Source organism: Pundamilia nyererei, unplaced genomic scaffold (genome assembly GCF_000239375.1).
Source record: "Pundamilia nyererei isolate P.nyererei 1_Seehausen unplaced genomic scaffold, PunNye1.0 scaffold00211, whole genome shotgun sequence".
NCBI classification, from domain to species: Eukaryota; Metazoa; Chordata; class Actinopteri; order Cichliformes; family Cichlidae; genus Pundamilia; species Pundamilia nyererei.
Window position 1 is genome coordinate 208,651 of NW_005187612.1, and position 12,443 is coordinate 221,093.

At 42.5% G+C, this 12,443-nt stretch overlaps 1 protein-coding gene across 3 annotated transcripts in view; it reads right to left on the reverse strand.

Annotated features, from left to right (window-relative positions):
• The window catches only part of plcb3 (phospholipase C, beta 3 (phosphatidylinositol-specific)), a 55,476-nt gene that overhangs the window by 17,375 nt on the left and 25,658 nt on the right, over positions 1-12,443 (reverse strand). For all 3 annotated transcript variants that reach the window (XM_013914633.1, XM_005748016.1, XM_013914632.1), the window contains 5 exons: positions 2,747-2,815; positions 1,519-1,656; positions 1,121-1,200; positions 977-1,030; positions 690-762 (listed from right to left, as the gene is read on the reverse strand). In XM_013914633.1, coding sequence (XP_013770087.1) covers positions 690-762; positions 977-1,030; positions 1,121-1,200; positions 1,519-1,656; positions 2,747-2,815 — 414 coding nt within the window. The remainder of the gene's footprint in view (positions 1-689; positions 763-976; positions 1,031-1,120; positions 1,201-1,518; positions 1,657-2,746; positions 2,816-12,443) is intronic.

Below are 12,443 nucleotides of genomic sequence, written 5' to 3' on the forward strand. Positions count from 1 at the left end.
TTGCACTTTGAGTAATAATTAAAAAGTTTAGCAAAACACTACGAGCAAGTTGCAGTAATCAAAGCTAGTCAGTTAGCTAGCTATACTATGTTTAGCTAGCTATATGTAGTAGCTGAAGCAGCCAGTTTACCTGTTCATTTATTAGTTCACCTGTATTTTCAGTGCTTTCACCGCATTATTAACCTGTTTCATCAATTTGTATTTTAGTATGCAGTTATTTTATGTACAACAAAGGATTTACATTTGTATGTTAGCTTGCTAGGTGGTTTTTAACTCAGGGTAACATGTGGCTACAGATAAAAGCTAGAAATGTTAGAAGCTGTGTTTAAAAACTGTGAGGCCAATATTATTTGAATACAAACATGCCTCTAAGAGCAGCATGTTAACTGTTGTGTAAGAGTACAGGCAGCAGCTAGCCTCTCTCTGTAACAAAATCCACAAACAAGCATTTCACGTGTTATGTCTTGTCCTGCAACCCACTGAAATCTTACTATTTTCTTTTATTGCTACTCTTCCACGGGCCTGCCAACTTTTGTTGCCTTCCTTGCACTGCAAAGACACACCAAGAACACAACTATATGCAACGCCTCCGCAGTTCAGTTCATTTCAGCCATTCTCGATGCATACACCAGTTCACCAAACCCATATGTCGACTATCCATGTGATCAGTGATTTTATTGAGTGATTACCTTGTTATTAATGAGGCCACACTGCTCCAGAGCTGTCTCCACTCTCTTTTTATCAGAAAACATCTTGATGACACTAAAACACAAAGTACAAAATCACATTCAGATCAAATGTTTACAGTGACGCCTGCAAGCAAAAAGAGTCAGAAACCTAAGAAGTGATTGTAAACATAAAAAAATCAGAGTCACTATAAAAGAGCCGAGAGAAAAAGTGGAAGAGAGACAAAGAAGAGGAAAAGAAAGAAGAAGTGAGGAGCAGTTTAAAAGTGGTTGGCGAGGGTGGTACTCACTTCTTCACTGGAATCTTCCCTTCCTGGTTCACTTGAAGCTTTAACTTCGTGTACCTGACAAAGACAAAGAACAGTCAAGTATGAGTATTTTTTAATCATCGAAAATTCGCAGCATTGTAGGACGGCACGCACACAAACTCTTACGCTTTGTAAAGAAAGGTGTTCCGCGATACATTCTGGGAAAGTATGTTTGTGGACAAAGCGAACAGCTCATCTGTCCAAATCTGGAAACACACAGACATGAAAGGATAAAAGACGGTTGTTTGACTGTTCACCTCATGTTAAACCTTGGTGAAACAGTTACTATATACAGTGTAGCAGACACACACGGGAATTAATCTCTGTTTTTAGCTACTTAACATACGCACGCCTTTATGTCAAAGTAAAGTAAGCAATCAGCTCAAGGCTTGAGGGAATAAAGTCAGCTGCACAGGTAGGAGTGCAGTGGGGGACATGAGGATGGAGAAGAGGAAAAGAAAAGGAGGAAATACATTAAACTATAAATTATTTGGACAGTTAAGCTAGTTAAGAATCGTGGTTACCTTCGCTACATCCGCTTGCATGGCCTGGAAGTTGAGGAAAGAAACGTTGACCAGGTCATTGCCATAGACGACGGTAAACAGCTTCCCTTCTCCGCTCACCTCCTTAGTAAGGCCCAGCACTTCTTTCACCTTTGCGTCCTGGCACACAAAGATATTTATGCTTTTTCAGGACGTTTCATTACACAGACACAATCTAGCAAATTCAACAACGATCTGAACACTGAGCAGACAGATAAAACTCGTCCGTGTCTCCATCTCCTGAGGATATTAAATGTGATGCATGCGGTGTAGCGCCCTGATCTAATTAACCAAACGACTCTTTCCTCCTTTTTAGCCCACCCCTGTGTTCCCTCCACCAACTCTCTCTAACACTCAATGGCTTTCTGTCAATTATAGATCACTCTTGTGACATCATGTCTCTCTTTCATTTCAGTTAAATACATTAGCCAGGAGCACTCTTTATAGACTGTTTATAGGGAATATAGTGCTAAAGAAACACGCAAAATGCTCAAAGACGGCATCCATACTACCAATGTTCACATATCAACATATGAAAATACAGAATCTGTAGGTAAGGGGCACAAATTCGAGCAGGATTTGGTTGGAAGCAGGTAAATACTTCACATGGAGACCAAATCAGGAAGTCTCACCCCAGATTGTAAATCTCAAAGGTGTCGTACAGTCGCTGACCGTTTCCTAGATTCACGGATGCTAACATGAGAGAGGAAGTGCAACCATGAATTATGAGAAGGCTCTTTAATAACAGAGATATCATCCACTGATTATAGCAGGTTTAGTCAATATTTCTAATGCACTTTTCATACTATAACCACGGTATGACATAAAAAAATAAGACTTTATCGTACCATTTCAAGAACCATTTGTAATAAACACTTTAACGTGCAGAATGAACTCGCCACACATCTGTGTTTGAATTGTTTACCACTAATACGCGCCCATATTTCACACTCTGCCTTGGTCACATCTAGGCTCTTACACAATGACTTCCTCACTAACAGTCGCTGGTTATATCACTTCCTGTCTGATAGTCCATCTGTCATCAGCCTCATTAGCACTCCGTCACCTTTGCACCATCAGCTGAGAGAGGAAACGCACATGAATCGTTTGGCGACAGTCACATTTGAGCATCACGTTTGTGGTCAGGGGACAAAGTAACAGCTTCTCCCCCCTCTTTTCTCCCACACAGGCATAAACAAATATTACCAACCTTTGGCTGTTTGGCATACTTTCCCGTTCTGGTGTCCCTGATGTAACTGATGTCCAAAATCTCGACATCCTACAGGAGAGAGGAATATCAAAAGATTTGTGTTATCACAAACACTCAGTGAAAGCACGTGAGAGCAGGACAACTAATCTTTATCAGTCAGCCTATTAAACGGGTGGGGAAAGAGGAAATTGTGAGATGTAAGTTCATCTGTTTCTACACAGTGTCATGCACACATATCATATTGTTTCCCTGACTCTGAGGGCTTCTGATGTGATACATGATTATAAATCAGGAAATACTTGATGGACTCATAGAAATAAATAGAGGAAAAACAGATCTAATACACAGGATCCATGCAGCACAAATAAAAGCCCTTACACTCTCTGTGCAGAGAGCTGGACTGATTAAAATAAAGTGCATCCATTCATCAAAGAGAAATTTGGGTGAAATGATCACATGTGTTTCTGGTGGTTCTGAATCTATTTTTATTAGTTATTAGGAGGTTTTGGGGTTTTTTGGATTATCAAAATCTCGATTAGAAAACGTGCTTTAACCAATAACGGTGGCCGAGCCTCCTTACGCACCACCGCTCTCGTGTCACATACGGGTTTTAAACATATTATTTACTGCTGTTAGCAGTTTATGTAAGACGCAGCGAACAGAAATGCTGATAGAGCAAAAGTCTGCTGCTCTTGCATGGAGCAGTGTGGGAGAAAGAGAAAAAACTTGAATAAAAGCCTGTGCAAGAAATTAATTCCTCAGGCAAAAAGCTCATGCGCCGTCTACCTCGTTCCATTAAAACCTCTTTTATTTATCTTTCATCAGACTCCACCGCTTCTCCAGACACAAGACACAAGCAGTGACATATGAATTGTGCGGGTGACGGAAGACAGAAAATGGCAAGGGACTCTGCACACACACAGGGAGGACAGATCTTTGGAGAACATTTGCATGTTTGATGCTGCGGCACAAATATATACACACATGAACGCATGCACGCACATGCAAACGAGTGAAAAACGGAGACAGAAACGAGTGAAAAAGAGGTACTTTGTAATAGCGACTGGCAACAATTACACCCTTAGCCTCGAGGTGACGAGGGGAGACAAAAATGGAAGAGTCGGACAGGAGGAGGGGAGCGTGGTCGTAAATCCAGCCATAAACACACGTGAGGATGCATGCATCGCCTTGTGTAAATATTTGTTTAGTCCAACACTCGTTCCCCAAAGCCGTTTTTACTTCATCCATGTCACCAAGTCACTTCTTTTTATACTCGCTTGCCCTTCTGGGTCTGAGCGGCTTTGCTTTAAAAACCTTATGACTCTGCTTTATGATTTCATCAGTGAAAAATATAAAGCATTTGTGTTTTTTTGCACGGGTCTGCACTCGTTTATGTTGTCAAACATGCCATTTTCATTCCTTTTCCGTGTTCTGCTCACACTGTATGCTCTGTCCAACATAACAGCAAAAACATTTCACAGTATTTAAACTCATCCCTTCCTGATTCCTATGTCATTATTACACTTGGGTTGTGATTTTACCGCCCTGCAGACTGTCTCCTCCCCCGGGATTGGTTGCGAGTATTAAAGGTCAGAAGTGTTGGACCAATTGGATTAAACTCTGTCTCAAACCTTGTCCTCTGATTGGCCTGTGGAGAATAACTTGCTTCCTGGGGGAATAAACCACTTCTGGGTCTGTAGGACACACATTTATGTGCGCACGCACATGTCTTCTCTCCCACAGGCCATGGTTTCATTCTGCCTTTGCCATGGTGACTCCTTGGAGACCACAGAAATGAGTCTACAAGTTGGTCTGCGGACTGTGTGTGCGCTCATGTCCTTAACAGTTAACATTTTTGCACTCTGACACACACGCACTCAACACCAGTGATAATGCACGCAGACATATCCTTGATGTGCAGGTTGCAACTTGTGAAACATCCTGACCTGTTGAGCAAGACGGGGTGTGTATGTGTGAGCGTGCAAGCGCATGCGTGTCTGTGTGTGGAAGAGCCTTGCAAGTCAGTGCACATTGGATACACAGAACGCGAGAAAACCTTCACGCAGGATGAGTACGAATGTGTCAGCATGTGATCGGCAGAATGTGCCAAATGAAATCTGTGTTTTGCCACTAGGTCGTGTTTCCAAGTGCATGACGTGGTGTGTGAGTCTGTGTGAAGGTCGATCTTCTCTGAAAGCACATTCCTGACATATTCCATCCTTCTGCCCATTTGGCGCGTGTGTGCATCCGTGTGCTTCAGTGTGTAATATTTAAGCTAGTAACGGCAGCTGTAGCGCTCCATTCATCTTTTCTGTGCAAAGACCAAACACAGCTCCCTCTATTTATCACTTCAGACTCAGCTGCGGGCTCATTACTGCTCTGAATGACTCGGGTTATGAGTTTTCCAGGAGCCATGTTGTGATAAAGTGCTATAAATTACTTTAATTTACTGTTTTTGCTGGACCCAAGAAATTTTCCTGCCGTGTGCACTTCTGCTTCAGTTAGCGATTTCCTACATTTCCCAGAATGCACACCCGCTCCTTTTACAGCGATTACTGTGAACTTGTTGCACTCTGCTGTGGATTACACAGGCAGGTGGCTGACAGAGCGTTCCCACCAAAGAAAAGCTGAGGCGCACCCTTCAGAACAATTCATGTTTTATGTATGTTTCCGCGCTGACGCCAAGGAAGTGATACTAAACTGTCGCTCTTTCGATAAGTGAATTATTTTAATAAACCACAAAAGCACTAATGTAACATACTGCTGCGTAATAGTGGGCTATTATCCGCATTTGTTGCGAGCCATTATGTAAACTAGTGTAAAGACTGCACTAAAACATGCAGTACATTAATGTGACACCGCTTCCTCCACTGTGTGGGTTTGTTTTTGTGTTGTTTTTACAAGCTCAACAATGAACTGTGAAGTTCAAATTTCAGGCCAACATCAACAACACATCATAAACTTAAAGATATGACAGCTTAGAAATCTACAGGCACCTGCAAATAAGAATCAAGCGATATGATCCAGATCTCAATGTTAAATATTAAACGGACCATTATTACGCCAGTTGTTGTTTAAATAATAAACTTTTAGATAATGTTCAGTGTGCCAGGGAAGCAAGAAGAAGGCTTACCCGGCATCTTGAATCTCACACTCCAACCTAGGGCTGGCTAGAGTCCCGCTCACAGCCACACAACTGATGTTTGAAATGATTCATTACATCACAGGAATACAGTCTGATTTTCGCATCTGGGCCCTCCAGAGCTGCGGAGCTGACATGCCAGAGGGTGAGATGGGAAGCTCTGCAGCTTAAATAGATCAACAAAACTGGGAGGCTGTGTTTGGTGTATGACATGATGACAGCGAGGCATGTCAAGAGTGTATAAAGTAGCGTCGCCGAAAGGATTAAATACAAAACTGTGCAAAGCGACCACCCTCCTGATGCAACGCTCCCCATTTATCCGGACAGTTGGAGTACACCGACTTGTGACAGCTTCCCCCCCCTCCCCAGCACATTTCTTTCCCCTCATAATCCAAACCATCATGCCACTCCAGTTCAACAATAAAAGACTTATTATATGGCAACAAGAACAACAATATACTACAAACAAAAAGTGGGCAAGAAAGAAGAAGCACACAAGCTGAACTCGGTCCATCCAGTGTCTCGGATCTCGCAGGTAGAGTCAGGCCTGTTTTTGGAAGAACAACTCTTCCCATTCTTACCTACAGTAAGAGGAGATGAGTAGTTGTCTGTTTTGTCCACGCAATACAATACAAGCAACGCCCAGGAGCCAATCTGACTGGCACAAACACGGGGAGCAACATAACCTGTCTCGTTTAATCAACAGAAAACATGTAAATCTAAAAGCTGATGTTTCTTTCTTAACTAAAAATTAACCAAAAACTCTTAGGCTTCTCACTTTTTTATGTGGATATCGGTATGCGAAATAGAACTTTAAAAGGTGGACGTCGGTTGACTTTCCACACAGAGCTGGGTTAATCATCATTCATAGCTATGGGGGGTGGGGGTTGTAGCTCAGGCTATGTCTTAATGTTTTATTGTTTGCGTGCAGAGGTGAGTTTGATCCAGCAATAACTAGTAGGTCAGTTTATATTTAGTCACTGAAGTGAGTACAGTAAAACGCTGCCGCGTTGCGATTAGGGCCTTGCTCACTTTCACTCCTTTCCTTCATTTCTTTGATTGACTTCCCGCTTCCCCTCGTCTCTCCTGCCTCGCCGCCGTCCCCCATTCATTTTCTCAAGATTAGAATAATATGAAAGGGCAACTAAACAATCAGGGGAGCGCCACTCCTTTCCTGTGACGCGCCCAAGTGTGTGTTTGAAAGATCACCGCTGCTAAATACGTCTCAAATGACCAATCACAGCTCCTATCAAATGGCACACAATGACGGCATAAAAGGAAACTGATATCTCCTGAGCGCTCATACATGCACACTAGCAGGGACAGTTAGGCCAGGACGGCGTGCGTATCCACCCTAGACTTTTCTGGCTGGGACCCAACGGGCCAATCAGTGCACAGCAGTGGAGAGGTAACAGACAGAAGAGGACTTTAAAGGACACAGAAACAGCAGAGACGTAAAACAAAAAGAGCTTTAAACTGTTTTATGGCTCTGATGGGAGACTTGGCAAGGTGTTTATAGAAGGAGGAGGGGGGAACACTTAATACCCCTGTGAAGCATGGGACAGCTCTATAACTCTGTCATTTTGTTATATTTTTTCTCTCTATACCAGTTTGATCCCACTCTTCCACTCTGCCCGTAATCCTCTATTAACTTGCTTTCTTCCTCACTCAGCTGTTTCATATTTCTGTCGTCTTCAGAGTGAAAATGAAAAGCCGGCAAACATTAGAGCGAGAACGCGAACGTTCACATTTCAGCCACTTAGCAGGAGATCTGATCCAGGGTGATTTATAATGCGTGTTACTGTAAAATCACCAGAGACTGAGAAAAGATGCTGAATAAATGGAAAAATTAAGACTGAGACAAACAATAAAACATGAAAGAGAGCCGAGGTCCGTCCAAATGGAAAACATCATCGTTTATGGAGACGAAAAACAAGACTGAGAGGGGACTTGAACAAAATGAGCACCGCACAGTGTCTCAAAGTGCAAATAAAAACAGGGTGAACCGGGCTGAACACGCACACGAAAACTCGTAAAACACAAGAACAGTTGGACTAATCATGATTGGTCATGAAACACAAACACGCATGGATCAGTGCCGGGTTGAACAAGGCCCTCGTGTGCAGCCACCCGCAGCCCACGACACACACAAACACACACACTTAAAACTGAGTTTGATACTGAAACTGACATTACAGTCACACTCGTATCCTCAGCTAAACCTGAAACTGTAATCAGCATAAATCATTTTCCTGGGTTTGTCTACTTCACAAAATTTATTGTTTGCGTTGTTTCACAATGAAACCAGAACATCAGTGACATAGAAGCGCGTGCAGTTCACGACCCATCACACTTCACAGGCCTGTAAAACAAGAAATTTGAACTGGACGTTTAGCTCAGTTTGGGTGAAGTGACCATCGTGTGCAACTTTGCAACTAAATTCTCAATGCTGTAAAATCTCAAATAAAAATCTCAAGTAGCCTATAAGCAAGACGGCCGGGTTTAACACTGTTAAGCATTGTTCAGGTGTGTGCTGTGACCAATGTCTGAGATATTTTATATTGCAATTTGAAAGTTCTGTATATTAGCTGCCAGGCATGACTACTGAACAAGAAATTGAGGAAGAGGAACTGCTTTCACTTTGGTCCCTTTCATCATTATAATCCTAGCCAAACCGGTTGTTGGCATGCCATCACATTCAGGCAGATACCTTGGTTTCTAAGTAACTGGTTGGGGAGATATAGGTCTGAGTAGGGGCAATGACAGACTACGATAGAAACGAAGTCAGGCAAGAACTTTGTCGGGCTAAAGTAGCTTAGCTTAGCCTAACTTAAAGCAGCAACTGTTGAATATATATTTAATGTGTTGATTGATAACCTTGCAGGTATATTCAGACAACAAGATTAAGTATAAACATGCAGGCAAGTAGACACAAACACCTGTATGTCTTCTACCAACTTCGAGCCGGTAGTCTGTATGTCGACAAAAGAAGCAAGTCTTTACAGATACTATGCTAATCAAAATGCATATTTGAGTGGTGTCTCTAAAGAAAGAGAAAATTAAGTACATCTTACAGGCTGTAAATGAGCCAGCAGTTTAACCACATTACCAAATCTGTACCTGCAAGTAAAACAGTGACAGTTTGGGTTGTGAGTCGTGTTTCTATTTGCATGTGTTTAATGTGACATAACTAATTTTTCCTCAAAATTGACATTTTCTTAGTTTTTATTGTTATTAGAACAGTATTAATAAAATTTTGAGCTTGTTTAAAAAAAAAAAAGAAATTGTACTTGGACAAATCAAATCAAATCACTTTTATTGTCACATCACATGTGCAGGTACATTGGTACAGCACATGTGAGTGAAATTCTTGTGTGCGAGCTTCACAAGCAACAGAGTTGTGCAAAATACAGGGTTAAAGGGTAGGTAGTGGTAGGCTGCTGGGGGAAAAAATAGCAGACGTGTATATATAGAAGACGGGTTGTTTCAGCTTTCATGAAGCAATAGGTGTTAATTTGACCTTGAAGCTTTATGCAATAAAATTCTGCAGGTGTGCAAACATTTGATTACTTACAAATCCCATTTCTGTACAAAGGCTGTGTTGAAACAATCTGGGTTACTATACCCTCTAAATCTTTACTGGGAAAATGCTGTAGTGCAGAAAAAGGTGCTGTGTTTCACTATCAAATGGTGAGAAAGGAGGACGACTGGTCGGTTGGCGGTTCATTTTACAGCAAGATAATGATCCAAAACTTCAGAATAAAAGAACCCGACAGTCGGCATCAAATGACCTCGAAACCCCACTAAAGAGCTTTAGGAGGAACTGGACAGAAGAGTGAAAGCTAAGTACAAGTGAAACACATTTATACAAATGTGTTTGCTCAGCTGTTGAGCGGCTCAAAAGTTTATTTTCTATTTAATATTCAGAGATCTATTTTTTAAAAGGGCCTTTTCATTTTCACTTCAGAGTCTGAAACATTACGCTGCACAATTCAGGAAACTGCAAAAGACTTGAGCAGTAAAGCCACACATACTGATAGACGCAAACACACAGAGACAGGGTGGCAGTCTCATTAGCTACGCCGAGAGAACGACACGTCTGTCAAACAGAAACGCACACATGCACAAGCATCTGCTCACACAATGGATTCGATACCGTGCAGCGTCTCAGTTCTTCTCGCAGAGAAGAACTGAATTTTGACACTGTGCGTGATTTTTGTCTGTGCGTGCGTGTCTGTGTGTGTGCATTAGTGTCACTATGTTTCCGTCTATACAGGAGTTAATGGGAAGACTCGGTCTGCCATGTGCTCGAGCAGATAATGTCAACAGAAAATAAAACATAGGGAGGAAGCTGTCAAAGTATCGGCCGACACGCTCAACTTCCCCTGTGAACCACTGTGTGTGCGCATATGTGTGTGTAAAGATGATCAAGAGTGTGTTATGCAAGCCCCCCGCTCCAAGTTAATTCCTCTGGGGATGTCCGACTTGAGCAAGGGAGATAATCTCTATTAGATCTCTACTTATACCTGCCAACAGTCATTTTACTGACAATTCAGTTGGTTCATTTACAGACACAGACACACACAGAGCTGTGTAGCTGCAGGAGGCTGTTACTATATTTCCTAGCCTGGCATATCCACACGCATGCATGCACTCACTATTACCCGTTCAGTATACGGTTCTGGTTCATTAACGGCAACGTTATTACCAAATGACCTCTTTAAAGAGATACGCACTTATTTAAAATCCCATCTCAGCCTCATCCACTGCCTAATGCCTTTTGTCATGTTGGATTTGCATGGTTCGTATCACTTTCACGCCTCCTGGGTGTTTTTTAAAACTCACACCACACACACACACACACACACACACACACAATACCTGACATGTCGGTGCAGGTTTTTGTTTGTGGTTTGTGTCCTACACGTCAGTCTGGTGAAGGCGTGCAAAATCACCGACCAAACCGGAAGTCTGAGACACAGGTTACATCCCTCAGGGGGCAAATGTTTATAAGCCCAGGTGGTATCGATATGACACCTTAAAGGAAAGAAGGAAGAAATGACAAGTGGAAGGAGGAAGGACAGAACAAGGGGAATTCAAGAAGAGTAGAAGAAGGGAGGAGGGATGAGGGAAGAGGGGGCAAAAAAAAATTCCCCAGAACCCCCATGCCGCGTCTGAACTACTTCCTGCCCACTTTCCCACGCCGAGAGAGAGAGAGTGAGAGATTAGAAGTGCTGTTCCCCCCAAAAAACAAAACAAAAGACCAAACACTGGTGAGAAAATGTATTCATTGATTAAAATCTAGAGGAAGAACAAGGACAGAAAACCTAGACAGCGAGGTGGAATGCTAAAAGAAATGGAGATCAGAGAGGGAGGAAATGTCATCCTTCAGTTTATATTAGAGGAACATCTTTTGCCTTATCCCTCTGATAGCTACCAGTTGCCCCAAGAGGGAGAGCAAGATGGGGAAGGGAAACGGCAGGGAGAGAAGGACAAATTGAAGAAGGATTAGAAGTGTAGACAGAGCTGAAGCCAAACGTGTGAAAGAAAGGACAGGCAGTGTAAAACCGAGCAAACGGGAAGATTAGTCATTGGGCGAGGTGCATTTCACCTCAAGCCAGGTGACAGCTGAGGCTGCTCTCCACCAGGATCGAAAGTACAGAACTGAATTGAGGTCAGTTTTATTCATTGGAAATGATCATCCGTGCTAGCACTGTCAGGACTGTTACCAAGCGAAAAACACTAAAGATGTGCGTTGCTGGCGTTGGTCTTTAAAACCATATGACTCATCACATCCCGCCATATTCGTTTCCCATTTCTATTCTGTTTAACCCAGACATTTACCCTGCAGTGAAACAAATGGTAGATGGAAGTTGGATTGACAAGAAGAAATGGGAAAATCTCAGCCACGCTCAGTGAAAATATCACAGCTAGCCAAGTTCAAACAACTGGAAGGTAAACCAAAGACTGGAAGTGAAATATCTCAAATTGGGTGAGCTTTATTTGCTTTGGAGTACTGAAGGGCTTCAAAACAAGTGCTGATTTATTAGCAGGCTAATCCATCACAGCATTTAAATAACCACAGGACATGCAAGGTGCACGGGTCACAAGCAACATATCAGCGGTATCGGTACATCGGCGCTGGCATCTATAGCAGCCTTTATCAGCTGGGCGCTCGTCCCGAGTTAAACTTTTCTCAGCTTTGCAGAAAGAGATGAATGCAAATACCAGCCAAGGACGCCGCTGATAGAATATGGAAGGATAGTAAATACATTACAGTGACTGGAACCTTGAATATCCACTAGTGACTAGCCAGCGGTTACAAAGCGATGTGCAGTGGTTGAATATACTGGCAGATTTACACAGATTTTGGCTGTCAGTTTAGTATAAAAATAGCAATAGAGGGCGACTATAAGAAAAAGGCGAAAACAGGAGTTTAAGGGGAAACTGGCACCCAGCTTCAATAGGCCTCAGTAGGACTGCAATATAAGATCGCAGGTTCAATGTTTTTTTGTCAGCTGCGTGAGTCGGGCTATAAATGTCCCTTGCTCCCTC